The sequence below is a fragment of the Aplidium turbinatum genome, chromosome 8 (assembly GCF_918807975.1).
Source record: "Aplidium turbinatum chromosome 8, kaAplTurb1.1, whole genome shotgun sequence".
Taxonomy (NCBI): Eukaryota; Metazoa; Chordata; class Ascidiacea; order Aplousobranchia; family Polyclinidae; genus Aplidium; species Aplidium turbinatum.
The window spans coordinates 21,921,229-21,944,239 of record NC_137479.1 but is presented as its reverse complement, the minus strand read 5'-3'; the positions used below and the strand labels follow the sequence as shown (position 1 = coordinate 21,944,239).

At 37.1% G+C, this 23,011-nt stretch overlaps 1 protein-coding gene across 1 annotated transcript; it reads left to right on the top strand.

Annotated features, from left to right (window-relative positions):
• Nucleotides 1-9,005: 9,005 nt before the first annotated feature.
• LOC145775716 (fascin-like) lies at nucleotides 9,006-21,425 on the top strand. Its single transcript, XM_082587070.1, has 8 exons — nucleotides 9,006-9,212; nucleotides 11,324-11,557; nucleotides 11,700-11,962; nucleotides 13,147-13,292; nucleotides 15,481-15,634; nucleotides 16,946-17,092; nucleotides 20,156-20,280; nucleotides 20,648-21,425. The coding sequence occupies exons 1-8, from the start codon at nucleotides 9,039-9,041 to the stop codon at nucleotides 20,854-20,856; spliced, it is 1,452 nt and encodes a 483-aa protein (XP_082443196.1). The 5' UTR covers nucleotides 9,006-9,038; the 3' UTR covers nucleotides 20,857-21,425.
• Nucleotides 21,426-23,011: the final 1,586 nt, after the last annotated feature.

Below are 23,011 nucleotides of genomic sequence, written 5' to 3'. Positions count from 1 at the left end.
TATAAAACTCCATATTAGGCTCAACGAAACTGAAACAGTAAATAAATACTGTTGCTCATTCGCAAAAAGTGGAGTAAGATGCACTAAGAATTTATGCAAGAAGTTATGAAGCCATTCAATTCAATACACAGAAGTCCAGTTCAAAAACAAACAAAAAACAAGTTAGATTAAATTAAACTATTATACACCAAAACTTCAGCTTTCACAAGTCAAACTTCCTTCTTTTGTGCCATGCCTGACTGCCTGTTCCAGGCGTTCATGCATACCTAGCTCTTTCCATTTATCCCAGTATTTGATTGTATAAAAACCAGTTGTGGTTGTAAAGTAAAGATGATCCTTGAGGTTATTGAGAAAAGTGAGATGCTGTTTTCCACGAGCTCGTTTTCCTTTGATCTTTCCACAAAAAAAAAGTTTGTTCTAATGGCAGTGGTGCCGAAGTTAGTTGAGGATTGGGGGGATAAATCAACATTTTATCAAATTTTAATTGATTTTGAACATTGGGGGGGATGCATAATTGCATATTTTTATAGGCTACACAATTTTAGTGGTACCGGTATTAAGTGCATTAAACAATCACTGGACCTCGGTAAATTAGCTGCTAACAGCATAACATACAGATAAGAAATCATAGAGATAAAAGTGACTACCAGTGCTCTTGTGAATGACTGCTGCAAGATTAAGAAACAAGCAAAGAAAAATTGGTACCTCCAGCGGGATTCGAACCTATGACTTTCCAATGAATATTATACTTAGTTTTTCCAAAAAAAAAAAACAGAAGTTAATATATATTTTTCTTCTTGTCCTCTCCTTCACTAGAATCACTATACTGAGTGCACTATAGGACAAAGTGACTAGTCAGAAAACTGAAAACAATGCTACAGAAGAAACATCTGCTAAGTTATAACAAAAATAATAACTTTCAAACACATCACAAGAACTTGGTACGGTACCGGTACAACCGAACATATTGCATCTTATGGTAGTGCGCAATGCGCATTGAAAACTCATTAGCAATGCCATTTATGCTGATCAGCATCAATGACTTTAAGAATATTTTGTTGAATGTTGCAAACAATGCTAGCATTCAACCTTTTCTGTCCCAAAATATTTCTCAGCTAATCTACAAAGATTGGAAAACGACCTCTCACAAGCAGCAGAGCTTACCGCCTTACCGAGCAAACTAAGAAGATCTTAATCAGCTGGAGTACTTGAGAATAGAGAGGTTTTTCCAACTCTGACAATGCCTGGTAAGCTCTTTTAGCATTGTACGGAGATTTTGCTTTTGTTGCTTTTCTGAATGAATCAATTTGATAACCCATCGATTGTCTATTCAGCTCTGGATAATTTTTGATCATTTCAGGAACTAAACCAGTCTTGAAAATTTGTGCAAGTTCTTTATATATTATATACTTTGCCGAATTAGAATTCAGGCTACTTTCAAACCGTTCGGTCATTTCAGAGATAAGTCTTTCTATAAACTGATTATAAAGTATTTTATAATGCAGTTGAGTGTCGTCGAGCCTCCACCCAATCTTTCAGGGAGTCTTCTTTGCTGTGGTGCTTGCAAGGGCGTGATAAAATTAGCAGTAAATTTTTCCAGAAATGAAACTGCATTTTTGTATTTGTTCTCAAACTCCAAATCATGATATTTCTCTTGAGTGATTTTCAGGGTCTGAAACAGCTCTTCACAAAAGTCAATATTAAGCTTTTCTCATTGCAATGTGATACTAAATTGCTCCATAAGTGCCAAAGCACTGCAGAGCATGGAATGATACAAAGCACGCATTTAAATTAACTAGACGAAATTCGTTTCTAGCACTAGTTGCAACGTTCATCTGATAAAATTGAAAGTACAATTAACAACAAGATGGTTTATTGCTTCACTGACTTTGTTGATGCGATTATCGTAAAAGTAGAACAGAAGACACTATGGTTACGAGCTGCGATTAAACGCAGGACTGCAGGAGATTAATACAATGAGTGTCCCAGTAAAGTGAGGAAGTAATTTTATGACTTTGCTGTAGCCTACACTCTATCTTATGCTATCCCTATTGCAATTACAGAAATTATTATTCATTGGAGACAATTATTACTGTTACTGGTACTATTACAATAAAAAAAATTCTTTTCGTAAGTGAGAGTGAGAGTGAGACGTTAATCGGTGGGAGATTGGGAGAATGTCTTATTTTTGTTTTTATTTTTCCCGCAAAATGACGCAACACAACAGATTTATCTTTATAGAATTATGTAGGGGGAAATTCATTCATGATAAGTTGAGTTCTATTTTTTCTGTTATTTGCTATCATCTCTATTTGTTAACGAAAGACAATCAAAGATTTATTGCGTTTTACATGGGAAAATTGACTACAACGTTTACCTAGCGAGACTGCAACTGTAAGGTCTCAAGCCTCAAGGTCTTCTCCCTTTTGGTGTAATTATTCAATATCAGCTATTAATCGTCTGAAAGTCGCATATAAAAACTCGTTCAGAATTTTGTTCAAATTGCCTAAAATTTGCAGCATTAGTCACATCCAAGTAAACCACAACGTGAACACTTTTTATGCCCTGCTACGGAAGAGCATTGCTAGCTTTGTAAATCGGTGTTGCAGCTCTTCTAACTCCTTATCAAAGCGTTAATGAACTCTGCGTGTTTCGCTCATTCAATGTATTTACAACATTATAACCGTACAATGCTTGTTGTTTGGTTTTCAATTATTTTATTTGTATGTGTGTGCTGGCGTGTTTCTATGGACCTCTATCTTCTGGTCTGAACCAAATAAATAAATAAATAAATTGTTTTATTTAAGGAGATGGTGAATGGATGATTGCCCCTGATAACACCAGACTACTAATGAGCGTGACGATTAGGCTACTTCAATGACGAGTGGTAGCTTGTGAATCTCAATTTATTTTATTTTCGTGAGTTCGGATTGTCGATGGACGATGAATCAGAGATATCCCTGCGATGAATGACCAGAAAAACGTGTGACACTTGAAGGCACAGACATAAGATTCAGAAATTAAACGAGACCGCACTTAACAAACAAATCTGGTTGCAAATTGGTTAATGATGCGACCGAATGTCAGAACATAATAATAACCATTAACCAGTATCGGATGCGACGGATCGGAATGATGATCCGAATGATTGAAAGTCTGAATTACAAATAAAAAAAATGATAATCTGGAAAAATCTTCTCATCTTCTTGATCTGGAAAAATAAATAATGCCTAACACTGGTTTGTCAAGTATTTACTGTATAGCAATGATTCTCAATCGCGGCCCTCAGCCATTCTTCTTGCGACCTTCATCGATGCAGCAAAAAAGATTATTTGTTCTAGAAGAACTGCCCAAAAAGGAGAGAATACCTGGCTGTCACGTAACTTACGTGCTAGTAAAGAAATATCCTGTAATAACATTTTTCCACACTACGAACACAGAGCAATTAGCTGTGTTTAACAGGGAGTTAAGCCTACGCCAACGTTTAACATTTGTGAGGAATTTTTCCTTTACGTTCCATTTACAGTACCGTACAACAAAAGTGATAGGCTATTTATGTTTCTTGAATGTCGTTCAATTCTTTTAGTAGCTAATTTGAACCCGTCAAAGCTGTGCTCAGTTGCAACAGATGAGTGCCCTTCCAATGTTAGGGAAGAATCAAGGTCTTTATGGATTCGTTAACACATGGATGAAGAAGATAATGTTACCCTCGTGATGTGGCACTACTGCATTTTACACCAAATATCTTTGCAGGGGCGGATCCAGAGGGGGGCGATTGGGGCGATCGCCCCCCCTAAAACCTAAGAAAGTAGCTTTATTTTTCATTTATATGTAGGCTATAGGCTACGATTTGGAAAACGACATATCGAAAGCAATGTTGAATAAGTCTTTCGCCATGTTCAAAGATTAGGTTAGTTAGGCTAAGGTAGGCTATAATAATAACATAGTATTGAGGGCTCCAACTCGTGTCCGAGCATTGGTTTGTCTTCAAATCGAATTTGGCTTTGGATGGTGATGTCGTATGTGGCTTTGGAGGCCCAGTCTATGATGGAAAAGACGTGGGCAAAAGGCACATTGTATGGAGGGCGTGGTAGTTTTAGTTTTTCTTTTCTAATCTTTCGTTTTTCTTGGCCATTTTGTATTCCCTGGTTCTTGGACATTTTGCCTTCCCTGGTTCTTTTTCTCCAGAGCGATCTGTCACTAACATAGTAGCCTATAAGCAGTGCTATTTTCGTAAAAAAAAGCACAGGGCACACTGTCAGATTTGCCAAAATGAAAAATAATACACAACTCGCAAAATAGGCTACTAAGCTTTGTTCTACCATAACATGAATTATCAAAATTGGACGAGAGGTACAAAATTGTTTATTTTTAGAAATCCAGAGGGTATACTATTCGAAAAAGCAGAGAGTATACCCTCGAATACAGCACTGAGTATAAGGCTATTATTTCGTCACATTAGTCTAATTACCGAACGAAATTACTAAAATTTAAAAAAGTTTCCAAACTTTTTGCCGGCACTAGAGCATAGCCGCAACTTTGGCGGTCATACGTGGAACTAAAGCCATTGGAATTCTTACATATGTTTTGAGTTGAAGAAGTGTAATTATGCGAGGTTAATTTGTAAGCTTATTTTTGTAGAGCATTTAATATGATATCTCTCTTTTAGTCTTAAAGGAGCTGAGGATTGAGGAGCGACACCATAATGAAACTATATTGCAGTAGGCTATTACATGCTTTAAAAGTTGTCAGCAACATTAAACGACGCAGATCGCAAGAAACCTTGGATTTTTATATAAAAGAGTGACAGGTTGTGTTTCGAAAGAACCGTTAGAGCATGGTTGTGATGCCAGTTTTGTTAGCACTGAAACTGAACTGACTGGGGAATGTTCTGCTGCCGTCGCTAATGTCAGTGATAGGCCTACCAATAAGACTTCCATTATTCGACAGAATGACGTAGGATGCCACATTGATTCGATTTCTAATATTGATGACTTAACAAAATGCGAGTTTCTAAAGAAACCCTGGAGACCTTCACATGATTTTAATCTGCCATTTTCTACTCGTCATAAAAAAGGAAAGGAAGAAAAAAGATACTGGAACTAGTCCCACTTGGATAAATTTTCATGGTTGGTTTATTCTGATGCCAAAAAAGGACTATTTTGTAAATATTGCAGCTTATTTGTTATTGGCCACGTGTTGAAGGATCTCACAAGCACGTAGGCCTACCCCTTCAAAAACTTGTTACAAAGCCTTTGACTGTTTTTGCGAAGCTTCTTGAAAAAGATGGCGATCTAACAACTCACGAGAAACAGCAGTACCATAGAGATGCAGTGGAAGGGGGTAAAGATTTTCTGAAGACCTTCCACACACCAAGACAACACATTGCGAACCAGTTATAACAACCTCAATGTCTATAGCCTATCAATATTATGCTGTGACATTGCGAAGATAGAATTAATTACCTGTTATTATCTTTCGGTGGCCAATTTTTAAATTGCTGTGGAACAATCAAGAGTGAAACCATCATCTCAACTATAGGCCTAAATACGGCTAGGTTGTTCAGGCTTTAAGTTCAACTTGACATGGCAAGGGCACATCAGCCCTTTATCCCTTCCTTTTTGTTTAACAACAGCATTGTTGAGTTTTTTTTTTAAGTTATAGAATTTCTTATAATTAGTGTTCGAAGTGCTCTCAGAACGCACCAAATTCAACCTAAATTTTCTAGGGGAGACCTCCCGTCGTTGTTCGTGCCAGGCTGATCACTTGTCTGAATGTCAATGACATCGCCCCCCCTAACGTTAATACCTGGATCCGCCCCTGTATCTTTGTTAATTTATTGAAGATGTCTAATGCGATAAAAATCCCAAGATGGTCAGTAAATTGGATTCGCGCTAAACCCCTTGATCATTGCAAATTTTAAAAAATTCTGGCAGATAGTAATGCTGATTGCTGACTATGCAGAGGTGCTCATGTGCATTGCCGTTCGATGGCTAAGCCAGAGCAACAATTAAGTCAACGAATAATTCGAAAGTAGGCCTACACTAAGCTTATTACTGTTAGGCTACTAGCGACATGATTGATGAGATTGAAAGTCGCATTAACGGTATCAACTCTTTCCTGCCCTGATGAAAATATTTGCAACACCCATGGCATTTGGCAATAAACGCAGCAACTGACCCCGGCGATTTTCAGCTGGAGTTGCTTGATTTGCAGTCAGATGTGAAACCAACACAAGCATTCAAATGTGATTAGCCTATTTACTTCACTTTTGGAGTCGAATCCCAAAAGGAAAGTATCCCAACTGACTTGATAGCCAATTTTACATAGACGACGTACCCAGACACAGTGGCGTAGCTAGGGGGGCGGGGGGGGCACGTCTGGGGGCAGCACTTTCAGACTACGATTTTTGATTTTGATTATAATCTGATAAAAAAACGCATTTCATTTTTACATGCTTTTTCTTGAAAGGGCAGCAAAATCTAAATCCGCCCCGGGCGGCACATTCCGGCACATTCCCTAGCTACGCCACTGCCCAGACAACCACTTCTTCTGGTCCAGATCTTTACCAGATCGGGTTCGGATCTGACCAAATCTCTACCAGATAAAGTGAATGTTTAGGAAGTCTGCTTACGTAGCCTAACCCAATAAACAACGCGTGTTGAAGGTACGTTCAGAATTATTAAAAAGAAACTGTAAGCAAGCAAAGTGTAGGCTACTAGTGAGTAAAGGCAGAACATTATAAGTAGGAATAAGTAAAAATCGTAATCATTCAAAGGTTTTAGTTTGTAGGCTACTTAGTCGACTTTTCTTTAAATAGGCTTTCAAATCAGTAGGTTATATTGGCGTTGGCTACCTGGGATGAGAGAGTTGGATTGAGCCACGGATTTAGTATTTGCTTAGTAGGCTAAATAGCAAAGATTGTTAATAATTCCTTTTTGACAGAGCAATCCAAAACATATCACACGCCGTAGTAGCCTAATCTACTTCGTTAATTGCTGAAAAAAATATAAAGGAAGAGTAACAGGCCAATTCCCCCAATCCCCCATGCTCCCTACGCTTTGTGATCTGCCATAGGCCTATGTCATGCATAAGTGATATGTCATTTCATTTCTGCCGTGAATTAAATTTTTGTTACCATAGTTTAACATGGTCTCACGATTTATTTATTTTTTTATTAACTCCGCCCCATGAAAAGTTTCTGCATAGTCTACGCCACTGGCTCCACAGCCCTCCAGATTGTGTTAACCAATGGACGTCTGACGTCTTTTATTTTGGAAAGGATAAGTTCTACTGAGACTCCTGCAAGTCAGTAGTTGTGAACTGACCAAGCGACAACTGAGCAAGTGACAACTGAGCTAGCAACATTTGAGCTAGTGACTGAAATTGGTAAATGATGAAACTAAGTAAGTAGGCTAACAACTGAGCAAGCCATAATTTGGAATGATACTTGATACAAGTCAGTAAAATGAGTTTGGCAAGCGATGACAAAGCAAGTGCGGCGTGAGTAAGTAAATTTCATTTGCTGACTTGGCGTTAGCTGAAATGTAATATTGCTGAGTAGAAGCACTTGCTGAGTTGTCGCATGCTGAGTGGTCCGACGACCCTTTCGACTCCACCCAAGATTTGGTAAATTGGCCAACTTTGTCAAACCTTGCATCCTACAGTAAATTAGAGTTATCACAGACTTTTTTTCGTTTAATCGACGTCTAGAACTAGATTTCACAAACTCGTGACCCAGTGCTCATCACGAGTATATTCAAGCTTCCTTTTTTGTTTTCTGTAATGATGTTAAATATAGTTAACGTTGTCACAGAATGCCGGTATCTCGACTCAAAACGTTTTCAATCACTCCAGAGTCATTGACCTGAAAGCTGATTCAATTTTTTAAGATTTTCTCTTTCTTTGTTCAACAAATGCTTATGTAAATCAGACTAAAATTAAGACCAAACCAGACGCAATCTAATTTAATTTCATCAATACTGAAGCATTCAAAATAAGAGGTGAGCTGAAGAAAGATTAGCAATGACAGTGGTGTGATGATTGCCGTGACTTATCAAATTCGCTTGTATCGATTTCTTTCAGCACAGATTAGTTGTTTTGTAATTAAAAACTTTGCGATGTGTTTTGCCTGGAATAGCGCCACGCAGACGAATTTCTTTTCAAACAGAAAATTAAAGAAGTTTATTGTAGAAAAAACTCAAAAATTGTTATTCTCATCACCGCTTTGCCATTCAAAATCTTGAGTGAATTTTAATAATTTATGTTCGTGGTTGTTCGGCTAGTTTGCCAGTGTTTAAAAGGTGGCAGCATGCAAGCCACTGCTTGCCAGGTGGGAAGGTAACTAAGTTTGTGGTTAGATCAATAATGCTAGACGTTGAATCAATGTAGTAAGTCAAATTATAAATTTAGCATGCGGCGGCATGAAAAGACAGCGTCACATTATATTCCCGAGAGAAGCAAATACTTACTTCCTACGCCGGCTGTCGGCTATACAATTTACACAGATTCAGTTGTTTTAAATATTGTTTTGTGCGGCTTTCAATTTATTCGATTCTGTTTTAAAATGTTTTACAATGTAAGTGTGAATTCTGATACGTGTAGCATCGCACATACTACGAAAGAAGCATTAGTTCTCTTTCAGGAATCTACTAATGACAAAACATTTTTTGAAGAATAGTTTAAACTCACAATGAACATGTTGCAGTTTTCTTGCTAGTGCCAATACATCCAAAGTTTATGTTAGATTATGTCAACTGATATTGAGCTGCACTTTTTCGCATGGACTTTCAAAGTCAGAAGATGCATTTACAAAGAAATTTGTGTTTAAAACGTCAAACATCAAGCGCTGATGAACAGTTTGATTGGCAGACCTATATTTTTTCTGGTAATATTTTGTGGTTTGTACCAACAAACGCTTTGCATGTTACAAAGTATCATTTCAGAAGTTGATGTATTTTTAAACGAGGTGGTTCAAAAGACCTACTTGTTTCTTTTAGGTTTTTAGCTTCAAGATTTAAATTTTATTTTTTTCTATCATGAGTGAATTAAGTGAAGCTCTGCAGTTCACATTTGGACTGAAAAACTCAAGTGGAAAGTATTTAACAGCTGAAACTTTTGGTTTTAAAATAGCCGCGAGTGGAGCAAGTCTAAAAAAGAAGCAAACTTGGAGCTTGGAACAAGAAGCTGATGGCACAGATGTTTACTTCAAAGTGAGTGCCAAAACCTATATTTTTTTGGTCTTATTTGTGTGTTTATTCCAGGGCTGAGGAGTCTGGAGAAAAGTATACGACTCCAACTCTTCGGTTTTTAACGGGCCATCTCCGGCTTCAGCGCTGCCAGGTTTTTCTGAAATTAGTCCTTTTAAATTTAAAAAAATAATAATTTCATTAAACTTGTAATCAAAGTTGCAACGGCGACTTTCACAAAACTGACAAGAACCAACATTTCTATTTTTTGGTAAAGGTCTGGAGCGCAATACTGAGAATAACAAACAATAAGTTGAAAAAGTGTATTGCAACCAATAATGTTATTGTTTATCGTTTTTTATCAAACCGGAGTCGGAGTTGGCCGTTTGTTTCAACGACTCCGACTCCGGACACGCCAAAATCCCACCAACTCCAACTCCACAGCCCTGTTTACTACACACTAACCGTGTGTTCTGCTTTAGTAGACTATTAGGCTGTCACTCAATATGTAGCCTTTCACTCTTCCATTTATTATTCTAATCAGGGGCGTATCCTCAATGGAAGCAAGGGAAGCATTGCTTCCCCTGTCAAAATTGAAAAAAGAGAAGCTGATATTTTTCAGTAAAACGATTTCGTGATTTCTTTACCTAAATGCGATTTAGAACGGTTTTTAACTCATGCCCCCGTATGATTTTGAACTCGGTTTTAATTTTAAAAAAGTTGGAAGCCAACGGAAGCGAAGATTCGTATTGCATCCGTTGCTCTCGTTTTTGCAATAAGAAGAAACAAGTTTGAAAGAAAGGAAAAAAGCAGCGCAAAGTTTTCGCAATTTACGTTTCTTTTAACTAATCGCTGGAAGCGATTTAAAAATTGCTTCCAGTCGCGGAGTTGCCAGATTAGCCAAATTCCGCGAATTAGTTTTTTTTTAAAATAACTTTTCAAAATGCATAATAATCAATATTTCTCTAATATTGTAACCTTACCAGATGAAACCATATTCAACATTGTTCAATACATGTTCTATACTTGTTTAATACTCGTAATGTGGCGGATCAAAACTCATCCGCTACTTTTATAGGCTAACTTGCTATTTTTTGGGCTACTTTCAGAATTATTTTTGCTACAATTTATTAAAATCCACTACAAGTTATAAAATATATATGTAAATTTTATTATTTTTGATAGAAACAGGTAAATATATCCATTTGGCCTTTTTTGTCTAATATTTTCCTTGTTTTGGCCTTTTCTTTGTATTATTTTGGCTTTAAGACTTTTTCATAGTTTGGCAACTCTGCTCTGTTGGAGGTTGTGCCAGTGAGCTCTGTAATGAGAAAATCTAGGGCACTGTTATGGTTATAATATCGGCCTTGTAAGCAAAAGTTTGAGCCAAATGTTGGCTTTACACTGTTATCCTGGCTGGATAGACTTTGGAATAAGACAGGATATGTGAGGTCTAAGCTAGACTTGACTTTGTAGCTGAGTTTTTGGTGTTCTCTAATTATAGTCGCATTTTTGCCCGTTTGTGTGTAAGAGCTACCTTTAATAAGTTAATAGCTGTTTATCTGCTAATAAATTTCATACAAAAATTACCCTAAAAGTGTTTCCAGAAAGCATTATAATTCATTATTTGAGTGTAATTTTGCAAAAATTTTCCGGGGGAGCATGCCCCCGGACCCCCCTAGAAAACACGTGCCTTCGGCACGCTCTATTCCCCCACGAGTTTTATTGCTTCCCTTGCTCAACCAACCAGGATACGCCACTGATTCTAATAGCAGTCTATATCACTCAAGTAGGCTACAAGTGCGTTGAAATTGTTGAGAAATTGATATTCTTTCTAATTTTTTTTTTTTTTGACTTCCTGCTTTCCTGACCACTCAATTGGAAAACCGGCTTTCCAAACGAAGAAGCGATAGAAAGATCAAGCGACGACTTTTCGAAGCTCGTCATGAGCAACACATCACACGAACATCGCTTCATCGATCATGAGGCACCTGATGGATGAGCTTGCTTTCGGGCAACAGCGCAGAAATCTCAAGCGAAAACTTTACATTGGTTTATGGGCATTTACATAGGCCACTGTTAGTCGTGTTTTTACAAGACGGTAGTCTGTAATACGCATTGTTTTAACATTTCAGAGTTTCTTGGGCCGGTATCTTGGAGCAGATAAAAATGGTGTCGTTACTTGCGACACAGAGGAACCTGGAGAAGAAAATGCTTTTCAAGTAGAAGCTACTAGTGATGGAAGGTGGGCCATTAAAAGCTCTAAACACGGAAGATACTTCGGTGGCAACGCTGATAACTTATCTTGCTATGAAAAAACCTTGGGACCAGCATACTTATGGATTGTCCACTTGGCCATGCATCCACAGGTTAGAGAAATTTACCCACAGTAGAGCAGTGAAATAAACGTGCTACTTTTTAAAGTAAAATTAAATACCATCAAGCTAGATTGAAATCTAACCATCTGTAGGCTATCAAGGTTTTATCAGTCTGTTCCAAATTCATTTTTAGGTGACACTTTACAACTCTAGACGTAAGAGTTACGCACACGTAAATGAAGAAGCTGATGAAGTGCAAATGACGAAACGGACACCATGGGGAACAAGTACTTTAATCACGATTGTCTTTCATGGCAAGGGATACGCTCTCGTTACATCTGATAACCGATATCTAGCCAATGATGGTTCACTGAGAAAAACAATAGAAGACGAAACTTTGTTTTTGGTTGAATTTTATGCAGGAAATATTGCATTCAAGTCTATTGCTGATGGCAAGTGAGTCTACGTTAATGTAAAGGAAGCAGTAGGCTTACATTTTCATCAGCATTTCGATAATCTCATTATAGTTAGGGTAGGTTACGTTTATGCGTCAATACGTGGCCGCGTTTATGCTACCGATTATCATACACTTTTAAACAAATGACAAAGGAGGCCAGTTGGTTCAAAAGCAGTAGCCTATGTTAGATAGCCAACTTACTATCCTTATAATTGGTAACATACACCCAAACCAAGTGCTCAACCTCGATTTGATGAAAACGTGTTTGGAAGCATGCATTTTGCATGTATTACTGTATAACTTAATATATAAAATAGCGGACTGATAGGCTACTCTAAATATAACAAAACTTAATCAAGTTTGCAGACATAAATATGCCACTAGACCAGCGGTTCTCAACCAGTGGGCCATGGCCCACTGATGGGCCAGGGAAACATTTTGAGATGGGCCACAGACCAATATAAAAAAAGATATATTTAATTAAGAATTTAGTTTCATTCATTTGTTATCATTTGAGTTTTGTGCAAAGGTGTGTGTTTTGTACCCACGTATCAGTAAAGAATGGATCAAAGTGCTGTTGCCTTTCAGCAGTAGCCTACGTATTTATGTGAAGTAGGCTTTTCCACTTTGTTGCAGATGGAAACAAAGGCTCGAAACCGATTAAATGTGGAAGATGGTATACGTTGTGCCCTCTTTTTAACCCCTCCAAACATTGGTGTGTTGGTCGATAATGTTCAGCAGCAACTAATGCACGGTTGAATAAATAATCTATCTTAAAATATGTTCTGCTGTTTTTTGTTCTAACTAAACCTATTTTATACTTTTTTCTTTCATAAAAATTTATTGGGCCGCAGAACTTTTATGGCAACGAAAATGGGCCACGTAAGAAAAAAGGTTGAGAACCACTGCATTAGACTAAATGGTATTTGAATTACAACAACGTTAAATTTTATTTGTACAAGTTTAGGAAAATAGCCCTAAGAATTTATTTGAGGCGAAAAAAAACGTTTGGGATGGTTACTGGTTATTTGAGATACAGTATAACATATTAAGTAATTACAACGTTTTTACTAGCATATCATCAATCACCGATTGTGTACGCCCATACAAAAAAGTAATGTAAAAAATATAATTATAAATTTATAATGTATTGGCCTTGGTAACATTGTGTTGCTTTATTTAGATATTTAGCTCCAAATGGACCACAAGGAGCTCTTCAATGTCGCAAAGGCTCAGCAGGAAAAGACGAGTATTTTGCTCTTGTAGACTCCAACCCACAAATTACTTTATTTTCGAAATCTAAAGGAAAATATGTTTCGGGAAGACAAGGTAGCCTATTAGAGATTTTTGTTATGCTTTTAACGAATGCGTTTTTGTTAAATTCTATAAGATCTCGTGGGCTCAGTGGCAGAGTCATTTACAATTCGCCGTTTATTTTTGTAATCCTCCATTCGATTCCAGCTTGGGCATACTAAAGTACTAAACATATAAAGAATATTACAGTTTGTTTTCTTAGTTGAAAGTCGGGTCGATAGTGTCTTCTTAGTTTACATCCTAAATTTAACACCTGATTTGAAAAACATATCGTCTCTGAAAACATTATAACAGACACAGCTTCTCCTTGAACATCACTTTTCAGGTCGCCAGACGTAAAAGAAACTTACAAGTTTTTCTTGATGCCTTGACTGGTGTTTAACATTGCATTAACACTTGCAGAGCGACAATAAATAAATCACACCCACAATTATTTGTTAAACAATGGTAATCACTTACTTCTGGCCTATTGTATCGGAACCCTTCTCACTTTTCTTGAAATGCTTTTCACAGTTCCATAGCTGACTATGACATGGCCAGCCTACACATGACTTTGTGGTAAAATGAATGGGATAGAACGCAAAATATGTTCCAGCAAGGAAGAACTGGCCCTGGCATGTCAGAAGGCAAAATGGTGCAAAAACACCGTTTCCCACAGTTTAACATTGACAAAACTAATTCCATTTGACAACGTTGAATTAATTTAATCACACAGCCTAAGCTTGCCTTTCAGAATGTTTAGATATCAAAATTACGCTTATAGTTGTTGATATTTTGTCGTTAAATTGCATCTATTGTGGTATTGCAAGCTAAGTGGCTCGAAAGAAGACACCAATCACGAAATTCCACTTTCGTGATAATTTAAAACGTTAAATATAATTAGATATACCTCAGCTTGTCAGATTTGATTTGAAGTTCTGTGCATGATTTGATTGAATGTCTCAGATGACAAATTACGTTGGCAAGTAAGTTAGTTAATTTTGGTGACTGATTGAGCTCGACTGGTCGTATTGTAAATACGATGAATAAGCGTATTAATTAATCGTCATTTCAATGACGTAATGTCAATGACGTCAATGAGTTAAGTCAGATTTCTACACAATCCACGTTGAAAAGTTTAGGTCACGTAACTGTAACATAGACTAAAATTTGCTCCAGACTGGTACCACTCAAACATACCGTTAGCATGATGATTGTAATGACCTAGTGCTTAATATTCAAAGTAACTTATGTGCCTTGAATTTTAAACCTTTCACCAAGAACGAATTACAATAAATTTGAGAAATTCGTTCTTTTCGTGGTTTCTAAATAACTTCATTTACATTATTTATTCGGAATAGGCTTAACATTTTGTTGACACCACCTTTTTCCACAACGATATTTTAACTTTTTCAACATGCACAAACAGTTTACAAAAATAAGTTTGATTTGGTGCTGCTTTGTTGATGTGTTAACTTATTCTATTCTCATTGGCTTACTTCCCTGAACGGTCTATAAACGTTGACCAAGTGAAAGTTATTATTTGCTATTACATTTACTTGTCGACATGAGAAAAATATGAAATAAACCGCCCGAAACCAACAAAACGCCCGCAACCAAGGTAAACGCCAAAAAAGCGTACAAGAATAAATATCTCATTGTGTTTTTTGTCAGGGCTGTGAGGGATTTTGGTGTATCCGGAGTCGGAGTTGGCCAGTTATAGCCTACTGTAAACTGAGGAGTTGGAGTCGTGTATTTTTCGCCTGATTCCACAGCTTTGTCAGGGCTGTGAAGTCGGAGGGATTTTGACGAGTCAGAAGTCGGAGTCGTATAATTTTCGCCCGACTCCCAAGCCTTGTTTTTTGTAACTTATTAGCGGGAAAGTGTTTCTGAGCGGTGACAATGGATAACAAATCAAAATGGAAAATGAGATTACGCAAAAGTAACGCAATAGCCTACACATGCAAGTCCGCATCATTTTAAATCAAAGTAACAAACTAAAATACAGTATGTTATTACCCTAAGCGTCAAGCACAACATTACTGGCTTTAGCTTTCCCTAGTTGTAGGATTATTTTGTGAATTTCACTACACCAGAGATGGTATAAAACGTGAAAGTCTGCCACATCAGCAACGCCCAAGCTCATCTGCGGTGTGACATTTCCTTATATGGACAGTATTGTTCGTGATGAAAGAAGTAATCAATTTAACACGTGACGCAACAGGTCTTCAGCTTTCGGCCAACCAAATAGAAGGGGGGGAGAGTGAAACATTTCAACTGGAAATGGATGCAAACAAAGACGGCGTTTACTTCAGAAACGACAAAGATAAATACTGGAGATTATCTGGACAAGGCATAAGCGCTGACGTTGATAACACGTAAGTCGCCACTCGTAAAAAAGTTAAACCATAAAAAAATAAGTTACATCTCAGGTCCTTCAATAGCGATTCTAAAAAAAAAATTGGGAGGGGCATTAAATTTTCAACAAACTAAAATTTTATTTGTAAAACAAAATGAACAATGCAAAAGTAAAAGGTCCGCAAAATAAAACATTATCCTAAAGCAAGGGTCGGGGGAGAGAGGGACTTTATCCCTCAAAATTTTTAAAAAAATGTAACCTTATTGTAATGAGGTTTTGGGCATTTTAAGACGCAGTAGGCTAGGCTGCCTGATTTTTTTTTTTTTTATTAAGACGCAGTTTTCAAATTTGAACAAACTCTTAAAAAAACGACTTCTTCAAGTTAAGTTTCAAATCACTTTTATATCGTGGAATATGCATTATTTTCTAAGTTTTTATACAACACATAAAAATTTCTTCCTTTTTAATCCATAGCGTAAGCCCTGCGTGCTCATTGAGGTGGAAAAGGGAAAAACCTAGAACATCACATAACTCAGGCGAAAGAGAAATTGAAAAAGAAAACTAATCGGGAAAAAATGATGGTTTGCGAAAATGAGAGAACTTGTATACCTGGGACTGGTGTATAAGTCCCCCCCCCACCCCCCTTGGTAACTCATGACAAAGACAGGACTCAATGGACATGGCTCTTTCGCCTTAGTTGTGTGATGTTCTAGGCGTTACCTTTGATAAGATTAATAAATGTGATTGAGCGAGCGAAGCGAGAAAAGTTTGCAAAAAGGGAAAAAATGAAATGTTTTTTTTAATTTTTGTGGGGGAGGGGGAAGTGGAGTGGCACGTGATCAAGTGCACCCTCCTGAATCCCTGAATCCGCTATTGCTCACATTGCTGAGTCAGGCCTGTGCTGAACTTTTTTTTCACTCATAGTTAAACATTATCACGTCATTAATCAATTTATGTTTTCTATCGAGTTAGTCTAGTAACTTTCCACAAAATAGCTTAAAAATGGCATTTTAAATCGGAAATGCGAAAACTGTTTCCCGGAGATGCGTTCGGATGTTACATTATTTGTGTATGGATCATTTTTAGAGTTAGCTGCAACTTAGCGTAATAAGCTGTGCTGTACATTCCCAAGGCTTTTAATCAACATTGTAGTTTGCACGTAGCTCAATTATCAGCTTTGAGCCATTCTAGACGGAGATGCGAGAACTAGTTGGTTCTCATTTGTACAGTAAGCTTGCTGGCATCAATCCAGCAAAAACTTAAGCATTTTAACATTTAGCATTAAACATTTAGCCAGACAAAGAAATCAACAAATGTGCCGTGCTTACAGATCACCGGAAGCATGCTTTCAAGTAGAGTGGCACGGACGATTTATCAACCTGAAGGCTTCAAACGGGAAATACGTACATGTGCTCCCTTCAGGGCATCTCGCAGTCAGCGAAGCCCCGGAAGACTTCATTTTTCGACTAACTAATCGGTATGGATGATGGTAAACTATGGAAACTAATAATAACAGTAGACTGTTTTTAAAAGTAATAGGCTACTGTGATAAGATTATAACAACGGTAGTAAACGATTATAACAAGTGCAGTGAACGCAGTGCCGGTCTTTGGGGTGTGCGAACCGTGCGATCGCACAGGGCCCGCAAATTAGGGGGCCCGCAATTTACTCAGAAAATGCAGTAATTTTTGTCATTTCCAATGGAAAAAATTTAATTCGATTCACAAGCAAGTACCGGTATCCTTGAAGTCAGTTGCGGCTTTAAGTTGAGGCAAGTACTGAGATTGTCGCGTCGGGCCACCTTTACAAGCTCACATGCTTTTAGGTCACCCACGACATTTCACTATGTGCCAAATAGTTAACATTGCAGTGTGACAACAAAATTTCATTTTGTGGCAATCGCGTTTAAATAAAATACATGTTACTTTCAATACAAAACCATCGCTATTATGCCATATAGGCTATATGTAGTTTTAAAACTAAACATTTCAAGAGCCCGGATTTTTAAGCGCCATGTATCAAATTGCTTAATATTCTATAAATTCAGGAAACTTCACTCTTGTGAAAATTTAAATGCATGTTACTTCCAGTATTAAACTATCATTATTATGCCCTATGCATGTAATTTTTAAAATCTATTATTGAGGGGCCCAGTTTTTTTCAAAACGCCATGTACCAAATGTGTAACATTGCTCAGTGACAACATAAACCAAAAATTTCAATCTAGTAGCAACTGTTCAGTTCAGTTTATTTTTTGTTTTGTTGGCGAAAAAGAAAGACACAAAAAGCAAAAACACAATAAACACAAATAATTCGCACCACAAGGATGGTAGCGAAAGACCAAAAGGTCACCAAAGATCTTATCCTTTTGAACATGATCTTATCCTTTTGACAAAAAACATGATCTTATCCTTTTGCTATGCCACTGGACAGCACCATTTTACAGTAATATTCATACCCAAATTTTTGTGGAACATGCTCTCAGAATGCACCAAAATCAAAGTAATTTTTCAAAATTGTCTGGGGGAGGCCCCCCAGACCCCCCCGCCTATGGGTGTCGCCTTCGACGAACACGCCGTCAGGCTTCGCCTGCCGGCCGTCAAAACCCCCTCTCCCCTTTCAAAATACCTGTCTACGCTACTGAATTGGATCATTGTCATTGGGGCCCGCAAAACATATTCCGCACAGGGCCCGAAATACCCTAAGACCGGCACTGAGTGAACGTAACAGTAAAGCTTCCTTAAACCAAACAATTTTAACACACCGATTTTAAATTTGAAGTCCACTATTAAACATCGTTTATTACAACCATAGCCTTCTTCTTCTCTCGTTTGACTTGTAGTAGCTTAGATTGGCAATGCCTCCTCGTGCCGTACGAGTACGAACCATAGCCGTACGAGACCAAACCATTTTGGGGGGCAGAACGTAAATTTGCCCAAATCTGCACGCTTTTATAGAAGTTGCCCAAATATAATGTATGCGATGCATGATAACAGTGAAAAACTAACATAACAAGATCACCAGCTAGCTAGAATTCCTTACCCAAGTAATCAAGATAGAACAACTAAATTCATCTTTGAATATACCTTGCTTGTGCATTGCTCGATGCTTCTGCACTTTGGCATGGTAGGTAGGAGTAACATTTAGGAGTATTATATACTTCAGCAGTAGCATTTTAAATGTTGGTGAAATTAATATGACACAGTTGCATATACAAACTAAATATTTATTTTGGGGCGCAACTGCATCATTTTGGATAGTTTTATAAAAGTAACCAAACAAAGCTAAGCAACACCACAACATTAACATTACATTTAACAGGTAGCTACAGTATAACATTTTTTCGTTAAATGTTGTGGTGTTGCTTAGCTATGTCCATTTATGGTTGAAAAAGTACTGTAACCTCTCCACCGGAATTGTTTTATAAAAGTATTCACCAGATTTATATAAATTCATATTTTGTAGTTGCCCAAATCGAGATGATGCATTTATGGATATTAGGTCTATGAAAAAAATTAAAGACTTTGTAAATTTTGATGCCGAGGCAACTGCATCATGCCAATTTGGGCAGTTTTATAAATAGACTATGATCAGATAATTTCCTATTTTTTTGTTGCCCAAATCTAAACGATACAGTTATGTAAATGGGAAAAATTAATGAATTTGTTCATTTTGGGAAAACTGCCTCACGCTAATTTGGGCAGTTGCATAAACAGACTAATCAGATAATGTCGTGTTTTCAGCTGCCCAAATCAACACGATGCATTTGTAAAAATTAATAAAATTAGCTATAGCAAATTTTGTGTTTTGATTTGGGCAGATTCACAAAAGTATTAGAGACATATTTTGGTGGCTGCCCAAATTGGCATGATGCAGTTGGTTAAATGCATTTCGTACTACAGTTTGATCACCATACAATACATCAATACGGGTGCGCCAAATGAAAATTTTGCGGCATATTTCTTGTGCAAATATGAGGCTGTAGCCTACGTACCGTACTTACTTTGATAGGTAAAAGATATGAATTTGTAGTTTTTCTTAATTCATGCAATTTTGATTTTTGATTTCTTAATTCATGCAATTTTTTCTTAATTCATGCCAACAGTAGCAATTTTTGCCCTAATAATTGCAAGATTTTGCCCGAATTTGCGACGTTTTGAAACAACAGGAGGGGCAGCTGCCCCCCCCCCCCTGCCCTCCTGGCTCGTACGGCTATGATTACAACAACTGGCTTTTTCAAAATTTGTTTTGAAAATTAAATTGAACTGTAATAAGTCATCACCATCCGATATTAGATTGTTAAGTTATTGTATACAATTCTTATCATAATTCTAGCCTATTGTTTTTACTGTTGTAGCCTTGTAAATAATCTAAATCTTTTCAGTTTCTTTGTAATCATGCGAAAACAACAGCTTAAAACGAAGCGACAATACTGTGGCGTAGCTTACGTTATTTTAACTTAAGCTATTGCTGTTCAGAGAAGTTTTTCTTAGTTTTGTCTAAAGACTTGCGCCAACCATGGTACCAACTTTTAATACAGGCCTCTGATTGTATTCCGAGGGGAATATGGTTTCATTGGTGGCAAAGGTGGTAAGCTGGATGGAAACCGAGCCACTTACGACATCTACCAGATGGAAGAAAAAGAAGGCGCTTACTCGATAAGAGGTAGAAAATAGTCTGTTTAATATCTTTATTTTGAAAAGTGAAATGTAGAAAGCTCACCGACTCTACTTGTCAACCAATGTCCAACAAATTATTGCTTCGTTAAATCATCTCCACCTACTATTGGTAGCTTAGCCTACCGTTTTTCCACGACATGTCGTATTTTCTGCTTGATAGCCTTAGTTACACGATATAGTAGGCTAGAATACAACTCAGTAAACTTTTAGTTTTTGTGAGTTAAGGGCATTAGGCTATTGGCAGAATGGTAGGCTAAACTATGTAGGCTATGCCATTTTTACATTTGCCAATAAAGAATAAACACGGTTTAACTTGTTAAACATATGGTAGCAGTAATGCACTTTAATTGCAGCACCAAGCGGGAAGTATTGGACGGTTGAGGAAGATAAGAAACTGACAGCGAATGGTGAAGCTCCGCAATATTTTGTGATTGAGCTTGAAAAGGGAAGTCGTATTGCCATCAAACCAGAAAAAGGAGGGGGTTACATCACTAGCGATCATGTAGGAATTTTGAAAGCAAACGGAGAAACCAAGGACAAGACGACACTTTGGGAATACTAGTTATGAAATGGTTGGTAGGCCGATCCTACTTGGAACGCAACTTATGACGTTGTATGATGATCACGTGACTGACGTTCTTCATTAAAAGCTGCTGAATATTTCGTCAATATTATAATATTCAAATGCTATAAACTTTTGTAGTTGCCATGTTTTGTTTATTCAAGCCTTGTTTCCCTGTGCAACATTGCTACATAATTGATTGAGTTTCGCTTTTAGCAGCATGATTGTTGCTTACTTCACAGTGTAGATACTGACGATCTGTTTAAGCCTGATGCTGACATGTACTGATTGCTACATGTACTGATTAGCAACTGGGTGTTTCATCAAGTAGGCTAGCTTAGCCTACTAAGCTAATCGTGCTAGGTAGCCTATCTACGAAGCAATCACAATTGAGTTTCGAGCTTGATTCAATATTGAAACATTTGTATGTTTGATTTTGTACCAAATTTTAAGATGTTTATCTTGAATGTGCCATTGTTACAAAAACAAACGCATGATTTTACATTCCAGTGTTTTCTTAAATATTTCATTTAACCATGCCACACAATATACCAACGTGCATTAGCCTACTCTGGACTGTCTTCCGATGTCAACAAATCAAAGTGTCTGTGATTCAACTGAAGTAGCCTAGTTCAGTGGTTCTCAACTTTTTTCTTTTGTGGCCCATTTTCATTGCACAAAAATTCTTGTGGCCCTTTAACGATTTATGCAAGAAAAAAACTGCAAAATACAGTAGGTTTAAAAACAAAAAACGGCAGAATATAACTTATTTCAAAACAGATTATTTATTCAACCGTGCATCAATGAGATGCGTGCTCCTGAACATTATTGACCAATTTAGATTATTTAGGTAAATTTACATTTCATCTCAATTCCTTCCAACACGATTATTCTTCCCTTCAAGTTAAAAGCTCTCCTTATGGAGCCAAGTGGTTCCCTATATGAAAACCACAATGTTGCAGTTGCTTAAAATCAACGTCTGTATATTATGCAACAAAAGACATTGATTACGTTACGCCACCAAAGTTATTATTTCAATAATTAGAACGAAAGTTACCATTTTGCAGCAAATTACAGCAGCACCATTCATTGTTGGTACAGTCAAAACAACTAAACAAAACACACAAGTGTAAAATTAACTATAAGTTAGTAACACAAATAAAACTAAAATTTTCACTAACTCTGGAAAATTTTTAAGCAGGTCTGTGGCCCACCACAAACTTTTTCCATGGCCCACCGATTGAGAACCGCTGGCCTAGTTCAATGTACAGTAGGCTGTTGCAGTTAGCTTAACACTTAGGATGAGTTTTGGTTTTTAAATGATTTAAGCCGCACTTCGGTACACAACCGAAAGTGTTGCATTGAAATGGCAATGGAAGATTCTTACATAGGAAAAGTGAGGGGCCTATGGCACGTTTTGCATTTCGGCTGTAGATTAAATATTTGAAACTTTTGTCTTAAAACTATAGCCTACGGGACTGACCTACTGTCACCTGCCTACCTTACACCTATTAGACTCAAACTTCACGCAATTTTAGATTTAGGTTTTGTTTGTACAATAGTATCCAGGTTTAGACTACACCCGGTGATTAAAGATTTAAATTAAATGGACGGGAAGGCAAGGAAGCCAATCTTCGTATTAGTCCAGTCGTTGAAGCGAAAAAAAGGGCAGAACCTTGACTTAATTGGTGTAAAGCTGAAACTTTGCACATTGTTGCTGTTGATTATGTACATTGACCAAAAAAAAATCCCCGTGAAAATCTTTTGGTGAAAAAATGTTATCCGCCTTTTTCGAAATCCGCCATTTTTTTTCTCAAATTGGCGGATAAACAAAATTCGAATATTTTTCCGAAGTATCGTCATACTACGGCTTCTTTAAAATATGATATAATATTTGTCACAATTAATTAGCAAGTAGGTACTCAATAACAACTATATTTTGACTTTAAACAAAGTGACATTAACAAAATATTATATAATAGCCTACGCTAATGTATAATAGTTCAAAAAACGATAAATTTGTTCACTTATAGTCAGGTCAATATATGGTTTGATTCCTACAAAAGGTTTTCCAACGGTTTTTTTCTAGTATTTACCATCAAGATTAATGTATTAAAAATCTAGGAGAATCAGAGCACCGGAAAGTTGTCATTTT